General features: G+C 39.4%; 2 protein-coding genes across 6 annotated transcripts in view; both read left to right on the top strand.

The window, feature by feature from the left end:
* kazna (kazrin, periplakin interacting protein a) overlaps positions 1–10,471 on the top strand; it is a 147,062-nt gene extending 136,591 nt beyond the window's left edge. For 3 of the 5 annotated variants that reach the window (XM_077514597.1, XM_077514596.1, XM_077514600.1), the window contains 8 exons: positions 235–358; positions 5,559–5,767; positions 6,214–6,332; positions 7,439–7,670; positions 7,754–7,855; positions 7,944–8,110; positions 8,225–8,366; positions 9,354–10,471. In XM_077514597.1, coding sequence (XP_077370723.1) covers positions 235–358; positions 5,559–5,767; positions 6,214–6,332; positions 7,439–7,670; positions 7,754–7,855; positions 7,944–8,110; positions 8,225–8,366; positions 9,354–9,389 — 1,131 coding nt within the window. In that variant the 3' untranslated portion in view covers positions 9,390–10,471. Of the gene's footprint in view, positions 1–234; positions 2,568–5,558; positions 5,768–6,213; positions 6,333–7,438; positions 7,671–7,753; positions 7,856–7,943; positions 8,111–8,224; positions 8,367–9,353 lie in introns of those variants that run through there. The other 2 variants (XM_077514599.1, XM_077514601.1) reach the window with 2 other exon arrangements.
* Positions 10,472–13,994: 3,523 nt separating this feature from the next.
* Positions 13,995–24,359, top strand: tmem51a (transmembrane protein 51a). The gene is made up of 4 exons (XM_077514595.1): positions 13,995–14,412; positions 18,892–18,993; positions 19,534–20,013; positions 21,849–24,359. The coding sequence occupies exons 3-4, from the start codon at positions 19,586–19,588 to the stop codon at positions 22,237–22,239; spliced, it is 819 nt and encodes a 272-aa protein (XP_077370721.1). The 5' UTR covers positions 13,995–14,412; positions 18,892–18,993; positions 19,534–19,585; the 3' UTR covers positions 22,240–24,359.
* The last annotated feature ends 169 nt before the right edge of the window (positions 24,360–24,528 follow it).

The raw sequence follows: 24,528 nt of genomic DNA, 5'->3' as shown, positions 1-24,528 counted from the left end.
AGCTGAGTAAAAAGTTGGAAAAAATGTCCCCCAGCGATATACTGCTGCCCCAGTGCATGTTCATCATATCAAAGTGAGTCAAGCTGTCGTGCTTGCAAACAGGCTTTTTGCTGCTTTTATATGTGCTTGCCTGGCAGCATGACAAATGTCAGTCACCTCACTTCTTGAGTCTTGGTATTTATCACCAGCGTCTTTTTGCCCTCTTCTTCACACCTCCTTTTGTTTGTCCGTCAGTCTCTAGAAGATCTGGAGGTGGCGAAATGTAAGAAGAAGAAGGAGAAGATGGGCCTGGGCTCTTTGTCGCGAGTCTTCGCCCGAGGAAAGCAACGCAAGTCTCTGGACCCGGGTCTGTTTGATGGTACTGCAACACCCGATTATTACATAGAGGAGGACGCAGACTGGTAAAGGCCACAGAGCGTCTGTGGAAATGATCAGAGGACGGCGTTGTGTTTATGTGTGCGTGACAGAGAGCATGTATGAAGGTGTGAGTGTGACCTAGCAAATTGCACCTGTATGTATGTACATTCTTGTAAATAGAGCACAAAACATGGTGAATATTAGTTTCAATTTTGATTTTCACTCAACTGCAAACTTGAAGGATTGCTGTACGTGTAAATAACGACAGTTGATGTGCACTTTGTGTGTGTGTGTGTGTGTGTGTACAAATGTCTCCTTGTCCTGAATGCCTTTTCTTATTTTTGATATGTAACCCTGACTACCTTTTAACTTCCCCCTCCCCTGCCCTCGTTTACCGTCCTGCTTGGTTCATTCCCGTCCTTCCACACTACCATGACGAGAACCGTTTTCCTGTGGGCGACATGCAGACCCCTCCTCAAAACCATCCCATTCTGTCTATAGTCAGGAAAACTGCGCAAGCGCCTCTTTTAGCGGGATAAATCCTCCACTCAAGGCACTTTGCTCCCTAGCAACACGAGGCCCAGCAGGAATTGTGGGAAATGTGATTTCTATCTTTTCAGATAGAAGCGTTTGTACGTGCCATATTGTGCCCATGCATGCACATACTGTAGCTCCTCTCCCACAACGCATGCGACTCTTGACTCCACTGTCCGTGAAATAAACTAACAAGTGTCTTCTTTGAGAAAAGAGAGGTCAGTTACTCCCAGCACGCTCTTGACTGCATTTGTCAAATGGTCAGGAACTTGTCGTCCATTGTAACTAAACACGTGCAAGGCTTCTTCACAAAATTGAACGCACGAAGTAACTAGTAAAAACAATGGAAAGTCAACCATTTTAAGAATGATTAAAAAAATAATGTAGTGCATACGATAATATGTTGCAGATAAAAATGAAATACACTTTTACATAGAGTGGAATCTTTTTGTATGACTTTTTCAACATAATTATGTTTCATAGAACCGCTAAATAGTGACGATTAATGTTCATGAATCTGTTTCATAAATTATTAATATTAATTAGGCGTTGTTTTCCGTATGGTGAACTATACATGGTAGTGTTCGCTATGAAAGGGTGCGCCTTATAGTGCGGAAAATATGGTACTTCGAGAGACATGTCAACATGCTAACCTCAAATGAAATTGCCTTGTTTTAATAAGATGCTAGTTGTATAACTATGACTTACACAGTGTTGTATAAAAGGTAATACAATTTTAAAGAAACATAAGCAGTCGTCAGGTAAGGCAAGGCAGTTTTTTTTTTTTTTATATTGCACATTTCATACACAAGGTAACTGAATGTGCTACAGATAAAAGTACATTTAAAATACTAAAGCAAAGTCAAGGATTAAAAAGTAAAAATATTAATAAAATGTCAATATACAGTCAAGAACAGCATATTGGGGCAAAAAAATATTTAGAAATACTTCTAGTCTGCATCTGAACTAGGACTGGCCTATTTTTTTCTGATCTCCTTGTTCTGGTCAGAACCCAAGCTACAGCATTCTGAATGAGCTGCAGCTATTTGATGCTCTTTTGAGGGAGTCCAGTCAGAAGACCATAACAATAGTCAAGCCTACTGGAGATAAACTTCTTCTGGTCTGCCTGGAGCATGCAACCCTTCACTTTAGATGTATTTCTGCTTCAGTTTAGTGATTGATTTGATATGACTGCTGAACGTCAGATCCCATCTATCAGCACACCACCGATTCAGACTTGGTCAGCAATTCTCTTTTCTTGATTGCCAAAAACATTTACCTCGGTTTTGTTTTGGTTTAGTTGAAAGACATTTTGGTTCATAAGTTATTAATATATTTTCGACAGTGACACAGCACCTTAATTGAACTGTTGTCATTTGAGAACATTGTTAGCTATAGTGTAGATGCGTGTCATCTGCATTGCCAACACCAGAGTTCTGAAGAATTTGACCGATAGCATACAGCAGCCTGAACAAAAGCGGTCCAAAGACTGAACCTGGAGGTACCCCACATGCCATTGCCATTCAATCAGATTCAAAACTTCCAATGGTCGCAAAAAAAAAAATACTCCTGAAGCATTTTATGACTATTCCATTTAGTCCTAACCAAGTTTACAACCTGTTCAACAGGTATATGATGATCTACGGACTATCTATCTTCCCCACAGATGAAAGAAAGGAGAAAAAAAAAAAAAAAGCAATGAAATTTATGATAAAAGTTGATAACACAAAGTGGTTAAGTGAAAGACAATGACAGCAGTCAGATTATTTGTGTGCTTTTGCTGGATAGAGCTGGAGTCTGCATCGTCTCACCCCCAGGAAATCTCTTCTCCTGATGGTAAAGGGGTAAAGTCAAGTCCAGCATTTTCTTGACAATATTATATTATATGCCTCCCCACTATTCTAAACACATTATTCTGATTAAGATTGTGTTTGTGGGATATGAATTAAGATGAAAAATTCACCTGTTTTTATCCATCTCGAGGTGGTCATTTGACCTTACTGACACATGCTGGCGACTGAAAATGACATCAAAGTGCCTAAAGGCTCATCTTCCGAACGTCACATGACCAAAAACAAATAACCCTTGACGGTTGTTACCCGAGCTCTTAGACACTGTGATGTCAGTTTCAGTCAACACCAAGTGGCAATTCAAAGCAAAATGGCTGCCCCCTGAGATGGATCGAAACAAGTCGATTTTCTGCTGAATTCTTATTCCACAAATGCAATACTGTATTAATTACAATACTGTCTTTAGATTAGTGGTGGCACATAGAACACATTATTGTAAAGAAATGTTTTGACTTTTTCTTTTGACTTGACCTAATCTGACTTTCCCCTACTACGCTACTGACTGCAAGCTACTGGGTGTGTGCAGCAGTGGGGGCATTCAACCCGGTGAAACTTAAACTATAAAACTAATTGTGAATTGGATTGTATGCATAATCACTCCCAGCTGTTTATTTTATGAAACATTTAAGCATTCATTTTGATCTCTTGCCAACTTTCAGAAGAATCCAAGAGGTCGTTTTAAAGTTATTGAGCCCGTCTGTGTTTGTTTTTTCTCCTCAGATGTTTTACTTGATGTAAATGGGACAACAATACAGAAAACTAATATTATTGAAGAATTTTATTTAAAAAGGACAGTGGTTCAGCAGAAAACAGACTGTGAGGTCATGAGATGTGTATGTGTGACATTTTAAAAGGCATGGTTAAACTAAAGAAAAGGAAACATGGGGACAACATAAGATCTAAATAAGACTATTTTAAAATAAAATAAAAATAAATCATGTTGAATTTTCATGTGGCTGTCCTCTCTTTCCCTGTGTGTTAATATTTGTGTGTGTTCATTTGCCATGCCTCTAATCTTGTGTACCTTGTGTGTGCATGTGTTGGAGGATGCTTTCAAATGGCCTCCTTTCCTCTCCCTCCAAATGTGAGCGCACTTCTTCGTCGTTGCAATCGGAGATGACATTGAGAGGGAAAGGACACCATGCTGGAAACACGTGACCTACTGTAACTCCTTTGCACTAACTGCAGTGGTTCTCAATTGCTTTTGTGAAGCGGCATGCCACTATTATAGAAGTTCAAAGGAAATGTAAATAAGCTACTGTTAGTCATTTCTTAGAGCATGATGCAGAGAACCGTTTAAATACCAACTTGAAACGAACTAGGAAATACGTATATTAGTCCATTCATGGATTCTACTCTATTGCACTCCTTGCTGGAGAATAGCAAGTTATGCATAAAGTCTTGAAATCCTAACAGTTACAATTCAAAAGTTTAGCAAAGGTTGAATTAAGTCGATCAGCTGGTTACAGTGAATTTTAAGTTCATCTTGAAGTTTCACCTTACACCTGAATATTCCTAACTTTTTGTGAGTAGTCATATTTTTAAAGCTGGAATGTTTAAAGTGCCTTTCAGAACACCTTATTTAAAAACTGAGGCGAAACATGACAACCAATATGAATGTAGTCAAAATATGGCCAGCCATATCTTGTGGGAACTTATACAGTACGCTTGTTACGCATGCCGGACAAAATACTGTTAAGTTTGACCTAGGATGCATGCTAAATATTTCACTGCAGGAGGCCCACATGCAGTTTATAACAAAGTTTTGCTCCTACAGTGGCGATGTAGTTCAAATTCAGAATGCTGATGCAGTAGTATGGTCATAGTTTCAGTAAATATTTGTATTGGATGTAAACAATCCCCCCCCCCAAAAAAAACAAAAAAAAAACAATACTGTGGTGAATGAGCATTGACTTTTTGTGCACAGGACCATTGTAAAAAGTAAATATATTGCACGCCTTCATCACAAACCGCGGACCCCTGTAATGTTTTACTACGTATCCATGACCCACTTCTGGGTCCCATCCCACCAGTTGAGAATCACTGCTCTAACAGACTAAAAGAGAGCTTTTCAATGTTTTCCACAGAACACAATTTTACAATCATACTGATTTGTGCACAGAAGATGCGTCGCAGTTTTTGTTGCATCAGGTTCCAATTTTGTAGGTTGGTAAGAAATGGTAACATGAGCAAAAATTGGTATGACTTTTCAGTTCTGATGATTAGCTTTGTGAGAGAAAAAATGTTAGTTTTTTGGTACGAGAAGAGTATGGCTCATTAGTGCATTATGTCCTATAATGCATAATGAGTGATGATCTTCTACTATATGGGTCAATTTTGATATTGATTTATTTTGACCCTATCTGGGGAAATCTTCAGTTGTATCCTACAGAAATCAAAACAGGAAGTGTTTTCCAACAGGCATTTTGAGAAACATTTCATGTGTAGTTTATTTTAGGTATCAAACCGGCAACACTTTTTACACAGGCAGGATGAAATGCATATCTTGGTTTAAAAAGAAAATTGTTTTGCACTGGGGAGCACATGATTCATGATGATGCCTAAAGTTTGTAGCTCTTGCCTGTTGGACGATTATTATTAGCTCCACATTGCCACCTACTGGTGAAGATCTTGGAACATCACAATGCAAATGAAAAAAAAGTTTAAATTGCAGTGGTTCTAACCCTTTGTAAAGCAGGTAAAGGGGAAGTAAAACCACGATGCCACTTCTGCCCTCACTCACACTGCCAACCACAACACCCACATGTCCTTCCCCGTCTCCCCGCTCCCTCTCCCCTCATTCACCCACTCACCCAGACTCGGATGGCCTCGCCAGCCCCACCCGCCTCAGCCTCAGCTTGCCGGATGGCCCCGAGGACCAGCTGGACCGCCTGCAGCAGGTGGAGCTGGCAAGGAGCACGCCCATGTCCCAGTGGAGGGCGGGCACGGTGCAGGCCTGGCTGGAGGTCGTCATGGCGATGCCAATGTACATACGCACCTGCTCGGAGAACGTCAAGAGTGGAAAGGTAGGGTTTACAGTGAATCCCCTCCTATTCACGGGGGGATATGGACCGAGCCCTGCCACAAATAACGCAAATCCGTATGTAAGAGATTGTAACGGCCTACTGCTACTTATGTCTTAAATGAAACTACTCAACTCACTTCGTCATTCTTCTTTGCCATCAGATGGCGTTGAAAAACAATGAGTATAGCTAGAGTATAGGATGGGTGGTTTACAAAAATAAGTCTGCAAATATGTAAATTCACCAATAACAAACCGCTAATTATATGTGGGGGTCTTATTGTAAATCAGTGGTTCTCAAAGTGGGGTCACTGGACCCTAGAGATCCACAAGCTGTAAGATGGGGTTCTGTAAAATAATTTGCAATAAAGTATTGTAATATTTTTTTTAAAGTGAATACGGAAGTGACGTTCTGCACTGAGCTGAGTTCTGTTGACATTTTTATCATAGGTGTTATTGGGGCTAACGGATGAAGACCTGGAGCTTGGTTTGGCCGTAACCAGTATGATGCATCGACGTAAACTGCGTTTGGCCATTGAAGACTACCGGGAGGCTGAGGATGGAAGAGGGTGAGGAAGGCCTGACAAACTTTGCATTATGGAAGGGAGTGCTCCATTTGATGGCTGGTTTTGGTATTTGTCATCCATTGTGGGTTCCAGGTTCGCTGTCCTGCTATTTCGGTTATTTATTTATCTATTTATTTATTCATTTATTTATTTATTTATTTTTAAAGTTAATTAATGACTTTAGTTTGGTCTGACGCGTGTGTAAAATTGGTGTAATTCTACTTTCTACCACTAGATGTCGCCAAACTTTAGTTTGAAGACCCCTCAACGTGAAAGAACAACAAAACAGGAGCTACTGTTTTCAGAACAGCCTAATAATTTTTGTTGAAAATTATTGGATGTAATACTGCTTTGGGCTTTATAAAGTGGCACTATCAGGTTAATTTTATAAGGTACATTTTTGGCCATGATTCTTGTAAATTATCAAAAGATGTTTGTTGGATTTGTGTAATGTCATCACAGAAAGATCGGGAGACGTATAATTTGTGAGAGCCATTGATATTGCTCTCTGCTAATATGTTATGTTAAATGTGTTTGTAGGATTGTCAAGGTGTATTAATACCTTTGTAAAAAAGTGTCATGAATGTTCTAAAAAACGTGCCTAGCGTATTTAAATAGGGTAGGCCTACGACGGTGTATTAGGGCCACTAGAAATGTATTATTATTATTATTTATTTATTTATTTATTTATTTATTTTTAAAGACGGCAGGGGCAATATGATGAGAAAAAAAATGGCAAATTTGCCACTTTTTAACATGATGAGAAAAAAAGTGGCAAATTTGCCCCCGCCCTCTAAAAAAAAATATATATATTTTTTTTTTTCTACGTGGCCCTAATCTGCCGTCGTAATAGGGTATTGCGATACTGCGGATTTAACTTACGCGGGCGTGGGTGATTACTATATCCGTCTGTCCACACACAGTTATCATCTATCCGTTCCTTCAGATGTGCACACAATGTGAATGTCTATTTACATACACACCTAATGCAAACATGTCTACCCATTCACATACAGTAGCCAGCACATATTATCCAAATACGAGTCTAAATAGTAAACAAACGGCTGAGGTGGCTATCCACAGTCACAACTGTCACTGCCCCTGTGCAGGTTGTCCAAAGCTGCCGATATGGACCACCACTGGGTGGCCAAGGCCTGGCTCAGCGACGTGGGCTTGCCGCAGTACTCGCAGGCATTTCACACCCACTTGGTGGACGGACGCATGCTCCACTCCCTGACCCGTCGTGACCTTGAGCGCCATTTCAACATCTCCAAAAAGTTCCACCAGGTCAGCTTGCTACTGGGCATCGAGCTGCTGCACTCGCTAAATTTTGACAAGGACGTAAGTGGCTATGCACACAGCCTGGCCCCTAAAATTTGAGAGAATCTCACTTGAGTGACAAGTGCTGTTGAAATGCTTGCCAGGCACTGCAGGCCCGCCGGGTACAGTGTGAGCACCAGAACACGGACCCTTTGGTTTGGACCTCTCATCGTGTCATCAAATGGCTTAAAGACATTGACCTCAAGGTGAGGATCAGGGAATGAGCAATTTCACGCTGAATTATTTTTATACCCAAATTTCAAACTCACTAAAGCCTTGCAACCATCTGTACAGGAGTTTGCAGAAGGCGTGGTCAGCAGCGGCATCCATGGAGCCGTCATGGTGCTGGAACCCAGTTTTTCCAGCGAATCTTTGGCCACAACAATGGGAATTCCCAGCAGCAAGCACATGGTTCGCAGACACCTCGAAGAAGAGCTGACGAATCTGTTAAGCCTGGCCAGGTAAACGCGATCCAGTGCATTTTTGTTTGAGCGCCCATTTCTTATGAACTCAATGCAAACTTTTTTTTATGTATAGTCCAGCAAGAAATGTTAAATTTGACTTGAACATTGCAGGGCAGATGCCAAGCAAGACTTTGAGCGCATAGTTTTGGGAACGCCGCCAACTCCCCTTCGCCAAAACTCCCCAAACAGGTCGCCCGGCTCTGCCAGTCGACACACGGATGATGAGGGCTCACTGAGGAGGAGGGCTGTCAAGGTGGGGAAAAGCAATGAGCTCATTTTGTCATCCTGAGCCAAACACCATTTATATGTTTGTACAGTGTTATATGCAGTAACACTAACTTCTCTTTAAGATGCTTCTGAAAGATACTTCTGCAAAAACAACTGTGCAGCTATTTAACATTGATGGCCTTTAACAAGAATAGTTCCAATACAACAGAAGACATAGTCTATCCCGTTCACGCTTAAGTCATTTTTTTTTACGCACCGGGAAAGCACGCTTTCTAGGTGTGGGGATTCTCCCGTTCAGACTTAAGTTCTGATACACGGTGAAGTCTGAGGGTTACGAGTCGACGGTGTATTAGGGCCACCTATAAATATATTTTTCTCAGAACATGAGGGCAATACTTCGAGAGAAAAAAAAAATCTCAAACTTGCCACTTTATAAAGTGGCAAATTTATGAAGCTATAAAGTGGCAAATTTGCAAGGAAAAAAAAAAAAAAAAAACTTAACAGAAATAGTTTTTTTCCCGGAATATTGCCCCCACCCTCTGAACAATATATAAAAATATATGTAGCCCTAATACGCTGTTGTAGAGGGTGACCCTAATTTCAGGATCTTGGAGTTATTATTTATAATGAGAACTCATTAACAAAAGTGTCTTCACATACATTTAAATCATTATTATTACTAACACATCATTATTAATTGTAACAAATAATAATACAATTATTAAAGTTAATTTGAGAAAAAAAAAAGTTATTTTAGAAACTGGTTGCCCTTCTCATTTATCAGTACCCAAGAAGTTAGCACCAGTTCCCAAAATTTTGGTGACAATCCAACAGCTTTGTGTTCAACCGAACAGGCCTAGATTTAGTGAATTTGCAAGTAAATTGAGTTAATTATTTCAGTAATATTGTAATTTTGGTTGTTTGATTTTGCTAATGTAAAATGTGTGCCAGTGAAGCGCTGCTGCACATATTCCTCCTGACTCTGTAAACAGCACTTTTATTTTTGTTGCAGCCGCCAACAGGATTCAGCCCAAAGGCACGCAATTGACGAGATTTGAGCTACCACAACAGCTACGGGTCGCTAGCTGGAGAGCTCAGAGAGCAAACACCCCCCAGGACACAGGGAAGCCCCGTCCGGGCTTACGCCAACATCGGGGTGACCAATGTGTGAGGTTATCGGAGTGCGACACAGATACGGTGTCCATGGGGTACGAAGGGGAACCTTTTGATGACAGATTGCACTTACGTCTTCGTTCACGTGTCTGTTTAAAGGAAAATGCAGCTACTGGAATATGTGACTTTTTTAACACAATCAAAAGATGGAGACCTGAAGCTATATTGATTATTTTTATATTTGTTGTTTGTGTGGGCTAATGGGATTTGTATGATGAATTTGTATTCAACGGTACTCTGACAAAAAAAAGAAAGGTCATATTAATGTAAAAAATGATCATTCATACTTTGTAGCCCTGATGTGTGTGATGTATTGTCATTGTAGCAAATCTCAATTAACAAAAAATGTTTAATATAATGTATGTCATTCGAATTTTGCAAATACACAGTTGTTGATGAATGTTTGCGTGAATTCAAAATGAATACAAGTGATGTATGAAAGATTGTTCTTTTTTTTTTTCTTTTTTTTTATCAAATATAAGTGAGTTATGTGTGCTGCATTACAGCCATCAGGAAGTGGAGGTGAGACACAGGTGGTAAAAGTGACGCTAAACAAGAGTGATGCAGCCTCCAAACTAGACATTGTAATAAAAATGACAACTACAGGATATTAACTTACTTGACGTGCAGCTCCACAGTTTTGTGTTTTTCTCTCAGTTCTTTCACAGGTGATGGGACAGTTTCAACAAATAAAAAAAAGAGGTGCATTAATTAACACTGCAGCTCCACAGAGCCTACTGTTATTATTATTCACTGACACTGTTTTTTTACTTGACATCTTTAAACCCTTTTCGAACCATGTGTCAAAGTTGTATGGTTGGAAGAGAAAAAGGTATTAGAAAATACATAACCACAGAACAGGAAATTGAAATAATTGCGACAGTGATGACCACATTTTCTGGTAACTAGCAATCAGTAACACATACACTTTCCAGACCAGTAATCACATTAAAGTTACTTGTCCAATTCACTGTGCATTACTGTTTTTGTCATTTTCCCTTAAGGTGGTATCTCACTGAGAGGTGCAGTCTTGTGGGTGTAGTGAATGTTGGTTTTTCGTCATGGTTTGTTACTGGTTTCAAAGACATTCACCAGACGTTTTTAATTGTTACTGCGCTAGCCGGGGGATTTACTGTAGCCTACTGTATTGCACACAAGTCACAGTTTTGTGCTTAGAAGTCAATTTATTTGACACTCTTCATGCATGAAGTTGACTCCCAAAAACACACTCCCTATGTACACTACACTTTTGGCGACGGGTGAATCATTTTATTTGAGATTACAACAGTTACAACAGATTTTGAGTTACAACAGTTGGACTCATTTTCAGCACTGTTTTATGATGGCAGCAGTTTCTGGAATGGATGAGTTCTATTTACATGTTATGATATGTTGTGCAGAACTGTTAGTAAAATGTAACAAATCTTTGAAGACAATCAAGTGGTACTTTAGCTTTTAAGTTGGATAAAGTACTTAACTGTAAAAACACAAAATTACATTTACACATGAGCCGTTGCATTATTCTGATGACTCACTCACATATCAAATCACAGTTGCAGGTTAACTAAATTCCCCTATAGTGTGTTGCAACTTCCTCATCTTACTCATAATGACCAGTCAGCTTTTGGGTTTTCGAATGGTGACACAGCTCAAAATGAGTTGACTGAAATTTGACTTGCTGGATGGGTGACAACTTGTCTGGAAATCTTCCACAGACCGAGAAATTCGTAAGATTTGAATATTTATTCATTGAATCAAATTATTTGATTAATTTAACTGTATAATATATAATAATGAATGTAGGTAATGTAATTCATTAAAATAACAAGAGTAATTTAATTATTCATATATATATATATATATATATATATATATATATATATATATATATATATATATACAGTATATATATATATATATATATATATATATATATATATATATATATATATATATGTCCATCCATCCATCCATCCATCCATTTTCTGAACCGCTTGCTCCTCACAAGGGTCACGGGGGGTGCTGGAGCCTATCTCAGCTGGCCATGAGCAGTAGGCGAGGTAAACCCTGAACTGGGGGACACCCTGGACTGGTTGCCAACCAATCGCAGGGCACACGGAGACGAACAACCATCCACACTCACACGCACACCTAGGGACAATTCAGAGCACCCAATTAACCTGCCATGCATGTCTTTGGAATGTGGGAGGAGACCGGAGTACCCGGAGAAGACCCACGCGGGCACGGGGAGAACATGCAAACTCCACCCAGGAAGGTCCGAGCCTGGACTCGAACCGGAGACTATATATATCCTTAATCGTTTTTGAGCACTGTATATGCTATAGCATACATATACAGGCTACATATATGTAGCCTATATATGTTTAGGTCCTAAATAAAATCAGGATAGGCTACGATGATTTGAAAATCCTTTCCAGCATAATTGTGTATTCATTTCAATATACTACAAAAATAAGGTATTTAATGTTCAAACTGATCAAAGCACTCCTTTGTAGTCCATTTAATTGGTTGAAAAGTATTTGCAAAAAAGAATTTTATTCTCTTTGTATTTACATTTAACACATAATCACAATTTCACTGGAAGTGGTATGTTGATATATTTCTAGGTTTATTTGCTACACAACATATACTCGTAAGCATGAGCATATGCTCGATTCATGCATGATTTAATAATTTGCTTGAAGGGAAAACATTAGATGCAATCAAGGCTTTTCCCCGTGCTTTCCTGCCTCAGTTCCTGCATGAGACTTAAAACAGAGCAGGCAGATAACAGTGTTTATAGGAAGAAAAGCTCCAAGCAAAACAATGCAGTCTATAGTGGTCTTGATCTCGACTGTTTTTGCCATTTGTGTCAAACCTTTGCTTATGTTTTGGACAGCAACAGATTTGAAAAATGGGGTCGCTGTGTTTGTGCAAGCCTCCGACATGTAAACAAATGGTAAACAAAGCAGATGTCAGTTTCAGTCTCTGTGGCTGGCTGACGACCAAGGTGACAACATGAAACATTTATGATAATGACCTCCTTTAATGAGGTTGTGTGTTCGTGACCACATTTGTGCTGTTGTTTTACTTTTCATTCTACCATCTCATGTCACCACATTATTCTCACTTTTAGTGTGTCAGCACCTTTTGGTATGTAAATTCTGCCAGACTTTGCTTACGTTGGACAGTTTGTGTAAGCACAAATGTGAGCACATAAAACAGGGGTCTGCAACCTGTGGCTCAGGAGCCACACGTGGCTCTTTAGTCAATCTCCAATGGCTCTCTGTGAATATAATAAAAAATAATAATAATTGTCGAAATTAATCATGTTTTTACATATTTATGTATATGTTTGATGAAGTAAAAGATGAATAATTAAATATTTTTTTAAAAATGTCAGAGTCCACATTTTTAAGTTGTCCGCAAAAGGGAGACGAAAGGTAGAAGAAAATTGTTACCTAAAAATGTCCAAAAATTAATCAGAAAATGTCCAAAATCAAAAGAAGAAAGGCAGAGAATTAGCATAAAATGTCTTTGGAATTACCAAAAAAAAAAAAAAAAAAGTCAGAAAATTGATTTACAAAAAAATTAGACAAGAAAACGATAAAAAAAAGTAAGTATAAAATCCAAAAACTAAAGACGAAATCCTTAAAACTATCATAAAATGTTCAGAAAAATGTCAGGAAATTGATAGCAAAAAAGGCAGAAAAGAATGTCAAAAATAGCCATAAAATGTCCAAAAAAGGAAGAAGAGAGGAAGAAAATTACCATATGACCATAAAATTGCCAAATATGTCAGAAATTTTACAGAAACGGCAGAAAAGTCTAAAAATGTGTGAAAAAAGAAGTACTGCTATACAAAATTACCACAAAAATCACAAAATGAAAGGTAGAAGAAAATGAATCTCAAAGGATTGGATGCTGCATTTTATTTTTTATTTTTTGCAGCTCCAGGCAGATTTTTTTTTTTTTTAAATGTATTTGGCCTAAAATGGCTCTTTTAACAGCAAAGGTTGCTGACCCCTGACATAAAACATATGTGCAGTGTACTATTTAGGGAAAACTTAGAGTATTCATTTTAGTATAATGGATGGATGGATGGATGGAAGGATGGATGTGAATAAGTAAATATAGGTCAGTGCTTATAATACAAAGTAACCAGTGACCACTCATCTTGGTTACGTAATAACGGAGGGACAAAATTAAGCCCACAAGCAAGTAAAAGAGCCTTGGAAAGGGGAAACGGACATGTGATAAGAGAACCTAAAACTTCCAAGAAATACATTTACAGTAGGCCTACGTCCTTCTTATCACTAACCCCCCTCATCACTAAATATCTATCTTCCTTTATCATTCCTGTGTTTGTGAAGACGGATTTTCTGCAATAATGGAACACAACTGCTTCAGTGTAATAGTGAGTAATTATTTGTTTTTATGCCAGTCTGTGGAAATATTACTTTCGTTAAGTATGTGGTGGTTGGTGGTGGGTGGGGAGAAGTTGGAGACCAATGATTACAGTGTTTAGCATGTTTTTTTTTGTTTTTTTTTAAATGAAGATTGGAACTGACGATTTGCAATTGTTATTATTTTTTATTAATACGAACCAATAGCATTTAAAAGGCAATGCCACTTTATGAGGAGCTGACAGTTTTAAGGCTGTTGTCAGTAAAGGGTTAAGCCTGAAGTGGAAGTAGCCTCCTTCCCTGTCTGGTTGTGTGTCTCTCTCTGTCTCACTCTCCCTCCCTCTCTCTGGAACAGTCTATTTCAAAAAACAGCTCGTTCATTTCTGTTGTTTTGTCACTAAAAATGTGACGCTGTCGACTTACTTGCACATCACATTCATTCGATGACCAAATGCAAGGAACGTGGCGGCGCTGAGGACCATTTTAGGGGAGGTGAGTGTACAAAAAAACAAAACAAAGCAACACACCACTTTCTTCGACCGCAGCTCACGCCGTACCCAAAGTTAGACGACGACCCTTCTTTTAACTGGAAAGTTTCCAACAACCGCGGGGTGTGTCGCGGTTGATCGCTGTGACGTAATGTAGATTTTTTTTTTTTTTTGTACTGTATTACGCGGCCAGTGTCTTGTGTTCCACTGCCGAATGTAGTATTTTACAACTACAGAATGTGTTCAACTTTTGTGTTCAGTGGTTTTTTACTTGAGTGTTGCATTCTACTTCCCTGTTGATGGCACTTTAAGCCCTTTTATTTTCACACTGCACTCGTTCTGTGTTGAGTCGCGCGGCAACACGGGTGTGGATTGCCCTGTACCTGACGATTCGATCCGTATCACGATTCATAGGTCACGATTCGATTCGATACCGATTAATCCTGATATGAATTTACAAGTGGATTGTTGCGATTTTTTTTTTACTCAAATTTAGAAAATACCATTCAGTAAACTTGTACATGTACACTGTAAGATTTGTATGAAAAATGCATTATTTATTGATCTGAAACTTCAGTCTTATAACTGTAAACCACTGTATTTAACAACCAGGTTGTAACATTTTTCATGTTTGAACAGTGTTGAAATAAAATATTAAGGCTTAATTTCCATTAATATAACATTCTTCCATGCTTAAGGTGTGAAATTTAGATGTTTTGTTGAATATTTTTCCATCAAAAATGGATATTAAAAAATCGATTCGGCTGCCTATTGAATCGATTCGAGAATTGCATGCTGTAGTATCGCGATATATTGCCGAATCGATTTTTTAACACCCCTAATATATATATATATATATATATATATATATTCGGCCCAATCACAGAGCGACATTGTGTTTGGGGGCGGGATATGCAAGTGTGATGAAACCAAGAAGCCGACGCCGGGGCTAACAAACAAACTTAACATGGACGAATGGACGCTACAATTAATACGCGAAGTGCTCATCTAGAATTCAAGGTGCATTATGGGTAGCGGCGTGGTGCATTGTGGGTAGGCGAAACTACCAAAGGGTAATTGAAAATGAATTGGATCCAATGGAATCGGCTCTGATAGAAACGTTTCAACCGCTAGAAGTTGCTGTTTTTTATTAACATGCATAGCAATCTTTAAAGTGTACAGTTACGCAATGATTGTCACCACTCTAAACTCCGCCATTCAAATTGATAGGGTAGTTGTTAGCCTCATTTTTTCCCGCGCAAACTTAATGCGTACTTCGCTTATTCTGTTCTTGCAGAATTACTCAGCGTTTCCTTGATGAATGTTGAAACAGCGAGAGGCGCTTCGTGCATTTCTAGCTGGCAAGATGTTCGTGCTTTCTCCCATTCGACAAGAACGAAGACGAAGTTTTCATCCGTGGCCGTGATTGGTTAAAACAAACGGGTACAATGCCACATCGTCCACTCAGCTCAAATTATTGTACAGAATGTACCATGGAGAGGTACCAGAAAGATATTGCGGAGAAGTTGAACTCCCTTGAGTAAAGCTCAATATCAATCTGGCTATTGCCAGGTTATTGAACATTAGGACACCCCAACAAAATGGTGTGACTCGTTAGTGCACTACTTTGCACATTCGGACACCACCGCAGGCGGTGGGGGCGTTCACAAGTACACATTACACAGCTGTTCCGTTTTACTTTAGCTTTCTTTGGTAGTATGTTCTTGAGTATATTCTTAAAGGTTAACTCGACACTAAATCAACTTTATTTATTTATTTATTTTTTATAAACTATATAAACTGGTGTCTACAAATGCTGTCTACTGGTCATTATTTTTTACATTGTAGTGCATGTTTGTTGAAAGCTTGAATTTGGGGCAAAAAAACGTGTGTTTGATGCCATCTTACGGTTAAACACTAAGATAAACACACTTTGGCTGTTTGTCCTCTCATTAAACGAGAAGTTACAGACTACGTCACTTGTGGATCGTGACGGAGTCCCCCCCGCCACTCACCGGCCGGCTCAGTCTCGTACTCCCCTCCTTAAACGCTAAGATAGCATGACATGAGTCGGACATTTGAGTCAGAATAAATGAAACATGAAATATAACACTAAACACAAAACGTACTTACCCATGATAGAAGAGACATGGTAGACGTCCCAGAAATAATGTCCAAAAAGCATATCGATTTGAGAACAGGCAAACGTGGCTATTGTTTACAAATAGGACTTTATATACACGGTTGTTATCGTGTAAACTCAACTCTTCAGCATGAACCGCCGTGATCTTGTGGTCTGGCGGGCGCAGATTTCCGGACACAGAGAGCTCACGCAACGCACACGGTGTGATTTGCAGTCCGTGCGGATGCCGTACGGAAAGCGCTCACTTCCGCATTCAGTGTGAGTTAATGCTGTCAATCACAGCCAGACCACACCCAACCCTCTTCCCATTCACAACCCAACGGTCCTCTAGGCAACACACCCTTTGAGTGCCGATTTCCAATCTTATTGAGGGGTGGAGCAAAAGTCTGACTTCCTGTTGAGTTACCCTTTAAGACCGTACAATTTTGAGTTCTCAGTGTTTTCATTTTGACAGTACAAGGGTTCTGCCCCACAGTGAAAATATATTCATATCTATCTTTATTTATTAGTTCTTCGACATAACTTTATGTAACCTAACATAGTTTATACTGACTGGTCACTGCGTGAAGATATGCTTCTGTCTCCCTGCATGAAGTTATTCGGTGAAATGTAAGAAATGCTTATGAGGGGACTTTACTCAGATGTCCATGTCATAATTTGGGCTCATGCCATGCATTCTTTGGTGAAGTGCAGTGTGTGCGCGTGCGTGAGCTAACCGTCCCTTTAGCAGAGGCATGCAAAGCACAGTGTTATGCCCTAGGTGAGGGCCTGTGTAACTCAAAACATTGAATTTGCACACATTATTAATGCTTCAAAGAATAAATTAATGACAAATGTATTAGGGCTGCACAATATTGGAAAAACATGCAATATAGTTGCTGAATATAGCTATCGATATTATTGCGATATTTAACATGTGCCTAAAGAAATTACATTTTTATTATTTAATGAAAGAATTTTTTTTTTATTCGGCAAAATAATCAAACTCAATGTATTCTTAATTAATTGTAATTACCTCTCAATAAAGTTCAACTATTGGATGGCAGTGCACATTTTCGTTAAGTACACTGTGTTCCAACTATGTTTTGCATTTGCATTATTAGGGTTGGAACATCCATGTAACTTGGGGCGTGGAAACCAAATAAAAATAGAGGGTGAGGAGGGGATTTTTTTCAGTGTGTGAGTGCAGTAGTGAATTGTATCAGTCAGTTCCTCTCCTCGCGAGCTTTGAACTGAGTGTCTTCTCTCCTTTTTTGTCATGTTTAATAAATGTCAAACAGGTAAACCTGACAGTCTGACTGGTTAAATTCAGATAAAAGCATAAAATTCCATATCAAACTCATTGCATGTCTTTGCAATGTGCATATTTCATAGGTCGATATCGCGATATCGATATTTTTTTTTGATATATTGTGCAGCCCTAAAATGTATTAAAATACTGCCCTTGTTCCATTCCGTGGTCCCACTGCCGCTAGTATGAATTTAAAGGCGATTGGGATTGTCAAAGCTTGCGACAGGAGGCTAACCAACTCATGCCCATTCAAATTTAAGTTTTGCCCACCGTGTGATGGTCATGTTTTTTTTTTCTTCTTACATCATCAAAACAGCTTGTTTATGCCGGTGTTGTTTCTGTGATAAGCCAAAATGTTTTTGGTTTTTTATCTGATGTGTGGAAAAAATATGTATTATATATTTAATTTATATATAATTTAATGTATATATATTTAATATGAAGGTCGCAAGTAAATTTAAAAATTTACTTGCACTGCCTCAAATTTTAGGAGCAAAATGTGACCATTTAGGGGCATATGGTAACTGCAGCGGGCACAAAGCCAAATCCAAATACCATCACATACCCAAGTCAACAGTCAACTTTGTCGACCATTTATCACTTCTCAGAAACTAACCCTGATAATGCTTTCCTTAGCTAAATTTAATCTCTGCCAACAGCTGTTTACCTTTGACTTTGCGATGGTATTACTTCCATTTAGTCACATGAAATTGGTGGCTCTTCGTCTAGCATAGGTGCCAGGTTATTGGTGAAGAGACTCAGCATAGGGGCAATATTATCTCAATTAGTTGCACTCAAAATGTGGCAATATTCAGAAGGGCTTGATCACAAGAAACCTTTTCAGAAATTGCTACTACACCAAACACAATAATTACTTCGTGAGCAGGCACACCAGAGAACCAAATATTCACATACAAAATAATCAAGTTAGTTTTCCGTGATATGTCCTCTTCAAAAAGTATTTATGGTTAAAAGATTTGTCCGTCTGCATAGTGATTTCATCAAGACATATAAATTCTCATGACATTTGTTTAATTCTTTTGGTTAAGGTTGGCACAAGTCCCAGCCACTACCATGGATGAGTTGGGATTTATGACCTGTACTGCAAGCAGTAGCAGCGGCAGCAGCCAAGCAAGGATCAAGGTTTTTTGGTAAGATTTCATTGTGAATATTTTGGCCCTATGTATTTAGTATACATACATTTAGGTCTGTAGATTGCCTGCCCACTCATCAAGTGTAAAATCAGAGCCAGCAGTGCTTCCCAATACCCTAAACATAATCAGCTATTTGAGGATAAGCAGTTCAGAAAATTGATTGATGGATGGATACAATTCAGCAAATTCTTTGTTAGCTGATTTTGTACACAGTCAGTGCGGCAATATTAAGTAAGCTTCTTTACTCACTGTGGAAAATCAGTGACTTACCTGTAAATCTTTGACTTCAACACACCTTTTGCGTAGACGTGCCAGTGGCATTGTATGTCACTTTGTTTTATGGCTCTTACTCTGTTATCTGGGCTTGAATTCCCATAAGTTGCAAAACTGTGGCTGTGGGTGGAGGCAGCTTGTTTCCTCAGAGTCTCAAACATTCACACATTGATGCTCTGACCAGTCAGAGCCTCTCACCAGATAGCTGTAAGCATTTTTTCAAAGCAATGTTAAATACAGTACTTGTGTGTTTTTTTTCGATAGCATTTGACCTCATAGCACTTTATCAACTGATTGAATTGGAGTGACTATCAAGATGCGTTCCAGTGCGGATGGACAATCCAGCTCCCACAGCAGAGGGCACACAAATGACAATAACAACAACAACAACAGCGGCAACATCAATGAGAACAGTGGGAATTCTGGTTCCCAGTATGCACTCTGCGCTCTGGGTGTCGGACTCGTGGCCCTCGGCATTGTCATGATTGTATGGAGCGTGGTGCCTACAGACCCGACTGGTAACAACAACAACAATAGTAATGCAGGTGGAGGAGAAGGTGATTCTTCTGGGAACAGGAAAAGTAAAGCCTCCTCTGTGGCCTTTGTCCTGGTGGCCTCGGGGGTGGTCATGCTACTGCTGTCCTTGTGTCTGGGGATGAGAAACAAGCAGAGAGAGAGGCGGAGGCTTCAGGAGGCCCAGAACCGCAGAGGTGTGACAGCCAGGGAGAATGGCGATGTAGAAATGTAAGTGAAATCATCTTCTGTTTTTATAAAGACGTTGCAATGCAGTGCTGAAATCTAGTGCAATTCGGTAGTGATGAAGTGCTGCCCTCATCAGTGAAACTACAATTAATGCTAGCGTTTTCCTTCACATTCTGTTTTGCTGCTTTCACAAGTAGGTAGGTAGTCATCATGCTAATCAAAGGCTTTGTTTTGGAACACCTTGCACAATTGAGCTGACTTAGTTGCATGCGACACAATCGACCGCCTTCTCAAAACAGACGGATTTTAGAGAGGCTTTGCAGTTTTCCTGGTAACTTTGTTTCTCAGAAATTTGCTTACAAAAAAATCGACAACAATATTTACCTGTGTGAAAATCACCTAAATATTCCGGCACCTTTGTAGTAGTGAATAAACTCCAGCTCTTCTTTGACAGATTTAGGAGTGACTTCCGACTGTTTCAAGATTGTTTGTTTCTGGTACATCATCAACATGGCATATTACCACAAATGCAGTTCACATTAAAATGGCAACCAACTAGTGCAACACTGGTTTCTTAATAACAGTTTTCATGATGACTGAACTTTTGCAGTCAGCAGTGTTCCAAAACTAGGCGACCGCCTCCAAATTTTATATGTACGAAAAACTCCAGGTTCTAAAGAGAGGGTGAAAAGTGTGCTGTTATTCTTGATGCTTTGATGTATTTGGACGAATGTGTGTCCCATATGTGTCTTAACTTTCACTGTTCGCCAATTTCAACATTAGACTATTCTGACTGATCTTTCAAGACCCACAGAATATTGTGGTCTGTGTTGTTGTATTATAAGCACTGAACATACCAAAATAAGAGTAGATTCTCTTCTTTCAGCAGTCAAGTTTGTAGCTTTTGTTTCCTTACTGAGCTAACTAAAATGAGGATAAAGCAAGCTCTTTGTAAAAATATGTCAAGCCGAACAGTAAATGTGGTGCTTTCTTTTTTAAATGTTGTTTTTGTGACACTGCAAATAAAAAACTAACCAAAACTAACCAACTAAAATTGCCATTTCCCTCACACTGCAGCAGCCACGTGGCATTATGTCACCTCAAGATTGAATGTCTGGATGTTTTTTTGTTTTTTTTGTTTTTTTAGACAATATGAGTGACTATAATTGGGTTAGATATATTTGAGTAAGCAAGTTTTGTTGAAAATGGATAGCTGTAATGCTTTCTTACACACACTTTCACAAGTGTTGCTTGTTCAGCTCGTTTCATTTTGTGCATTGCTCATGGCTCTAAGACCTTAAAAGCAGTGATTAAAGAGATTTGAGGATTCTGCCTGACAGCAATATTATGAAAACATTTGAAACCTGAATGAGTGTGAGTGAGTGAGAGAGAGAAAGAGAGAGAGAGAGGGAAGGGGTAATAATCAACCCAAAACAGTACAACTTGCCCAGTGAGAGTAAACCCAACATTTTGCTGCAGATCCAGATAAAGTTGATGATCATTATTGTCACGTTTTGGTCCACTTGCATTCGGGCCAAGTGAGGCAATGCCCCACCAGACTCAGCAGATGGAGCTGCTGGCACTTACTTGGTAATGTGTGCTGCCTACCTCCAAAACTGGCACAAATCAGTCTTGGCGAGCACATCATGAATTTTCAATGTGACAAGGTAGATGGATCATTATTTGGGCCATTCTAGTTTGTCTTTATGTGTTTTTTGTTGTTGTTGTTTTTTTTGCATTTCAATCAATGCAGTGTGCTGACAGCAGACCATAAAATGTGATCTGTAAGCATTTTCAGTATTTCAATCACCATTATAGCTTTTTACAATCACCAATTGTGCCATTTATCTCTTCTTGTTTCTATTTCCTGCATGCAGTGCCGAGCCAGACACCCAACGCTATGCTGTGCCCACATATGAGGAGGCAGTAGGCAGTGGGCAGTACCCTGTCCGTCAGAGCAACCTTCAGTCCACCTCCTCCCAGCTCCCCTCCTACGATGACTTGGTCCAAGTTGACGGGGTGCAGCATGAATTTGAAAGTCCAGAGGTTGCCGATCCCAGATCACAACCTGGCCCCACCTCCAGTGCCACATCTGCGTCTGCTTCTGCCTCAAATCGGAAACCTGGTAAAAGTACCCGCAAGCTCCTCCCTATCAAAATCCGCAGGATCAAATCGGAAAAGGTGCCCAGTTCGCAACCGGGTGCTGGGATCACAATAGAACCTCTCACCCCGCCACCACAGTATGAGGACAAGGTGCCTCCCCTCTGATGACGAGTTTCAAACTTGGACAGTTACTAGAATCTTTCATCAGGAGCAGGTTAGGACTGGCCTTGGTGAACTCATGCACAACACTCCCGATAGCGTCTTCCTGTCCGTTGTGGTATCATGCTCATGTCATGCAATCATTCCAAAGAACAAAGACTTTTACTTAGAAATTCTGCAACTCTGTATCATTAAGCATATAAGTCCGAGGTTGGACAAGCACCAAATATCGTTTCTCATCATACCTAAGTAGATTCATTTGATGGAACAGATCATCAGACTTTACTGGGGTTATTTGTGCGCACATGAGGACCGGGAGCAACTGTTCAAGCGACTCCCCCGACTCCAGACAGCAGAGCGGGTGACGTTTGTCTCTGCAGACTTGACCCCATGGACCACAAGTGTGAACACACACCCACACCCTGAGTGGCTTTGATATCATTGCTTTTAGAGATTCGCAGCAAACGCGAAACAGCTTGGCTCAGTGTTGGCTTCTGTTCAAGCAGCACATCGTCTTACTATGTAAGACCATCATGCCTTTTATTTTGTAAACTCTGGAATGGAATTCAGAGGGAATTTGTACTAAAATTAGCAACAGTATTAAACAGTAATTATTTTTTCCACCTTATGTTCACTTTACCAATGTGACCCACAACATCACATTCCAACAGGAAGAAATACTTTCACAAATTATACTACACAAACATGACAGACATTTACAATTTAGGGTAGTTATTAACAATTGGATGCCTGTGGGATACATTGTGGTCTTCTATGTCCATGCCTTTCTACTTTTTCTAACATTCGTTAACACACACACACACACACACATGCACACGCGCTCCCATGCAAACTTTTTTCCATATTATACTTACAGTACTGCACAGTGCAAAATTTTTACACGTGAATCCATTCTGACGACATGTTATTTGTTAGCATTTATAAAATACAGTTTCCATCAACTTAAATGTTGAATGTGAAACACATTTTAAAATATTTATACATTTTGTAATTTTAGTTTTAAACAATGTTGTGGAATGTTTTTTTTGTTTGTTTTTTCACGGTAGGGTGGCGGCATGGTTAAAAAGAAATGGGTGTTTATACACTATTGAAAAATAATTTTCCAGTAACAAACACATTTTTTTCCCCCATGTAGTCTTTCAATTATATGCCCATCATCTCTACCCCCACTTTGCAGTTTCACTGCCCCTACCTCAACAGTTACTACGCCCAAACTGACTTCTGCTGTTCCCAATTCAGTGTCAGTTGTTCTCTTGCAAACATCCTGCATGTAGGGAAGGAGGTAAACAAGGGAACAATAGAAGAAGCTCGTGAAAAGCCAAGGGCCTGCCTTCACGTAGTCGTCACGGGAATAGCAGTCGAGCTCCCAAAGCAGCAGCATAGACTGCCATCCACTGTAGGCCTTTTTTTTGTGTTGTCGTCTTATTCAAGATGACCAACAGAGAGTCTCTTTGAGTGTGCAGCTGCACTGTTCTAACAGCAAGGCTTGCTCATCAACCACAGCTTGACTCACAGCCCTGTTTTCACCTCCGAGCATGCTGGCAATGAGCCACACAGCACAAGGCTCTCCATTCAGGGGCAAATGTTGCCATTAGCATGCAGTCTTTTATCAATACCTGCCAAATGTCAGATGAGAGTAACACACGTGGGGATAAATGGATCTAACTTTGCAAGTGCTCTTTTGCCCTGTGTTTGAATAGTGGTGTAGTTAATGGGAAAAGAGGAATATATGATACACTGCAAAGCAACAAAAGTCGTTTAGTCACTAATATCTCCTGGATCAACCTTTCTCTGTTGTATTACTGTTTGTGGTCATAGGACCACATTTCCTGGAAAGATGTTATCTTCCTTGAGTGAATGATTTTAATATAATGCTGGCAATAATGTTTCTCCACGACGAATGACGATGGCAGAAAAATATGTTTTCCATTGAGTCTGAAAACATTTATACTGTTTCATGGTTTTTTAGGACGTACATTCAAATTCAAATTCTTTTTATTATGTATTGTGAAAATATTTTGGTAAAAAATAATGTTGCCACTGTGAACTGAAAGCAATTTATTTTGAGAGTATTATATTGGAATAAAAACATAGATATTAGTGAACCATGTTTGTTTTTACTTATTATGAACTTGATGAAAATTGCGATATTGTGTGAGTAGGATAAGTGTAGTAGGCTAGTAGCGTTTAAGATTGCTCAGCTCTGGGAAAACTAAACATTTTTGTTTCTGAAAACTTTGCAAAGCAGACCCCAGAATAAAAAAAAGTACAACA

This window comes from Festucalex cinctus, chromosome 2 (assembly GCF_051991245.1).
Source record: "Festucalex cinctus isolate MCC-2025b chromosome 2, RoL_Fcin_1.0, whole genome shotgun sequence".
Classification (NCBI taxonomy): Eukaryota; Metazoa; Chordata; class Actinopteri; order Syngnathiformes; family Syngnathidae; genus Festucalex; species Festucalex cinctus.
The sequence above is the reverse complement of the archived record's forward strand: the minus strand, read 5'-3'. Positions and strand labels throughout refer to the sequence as shown.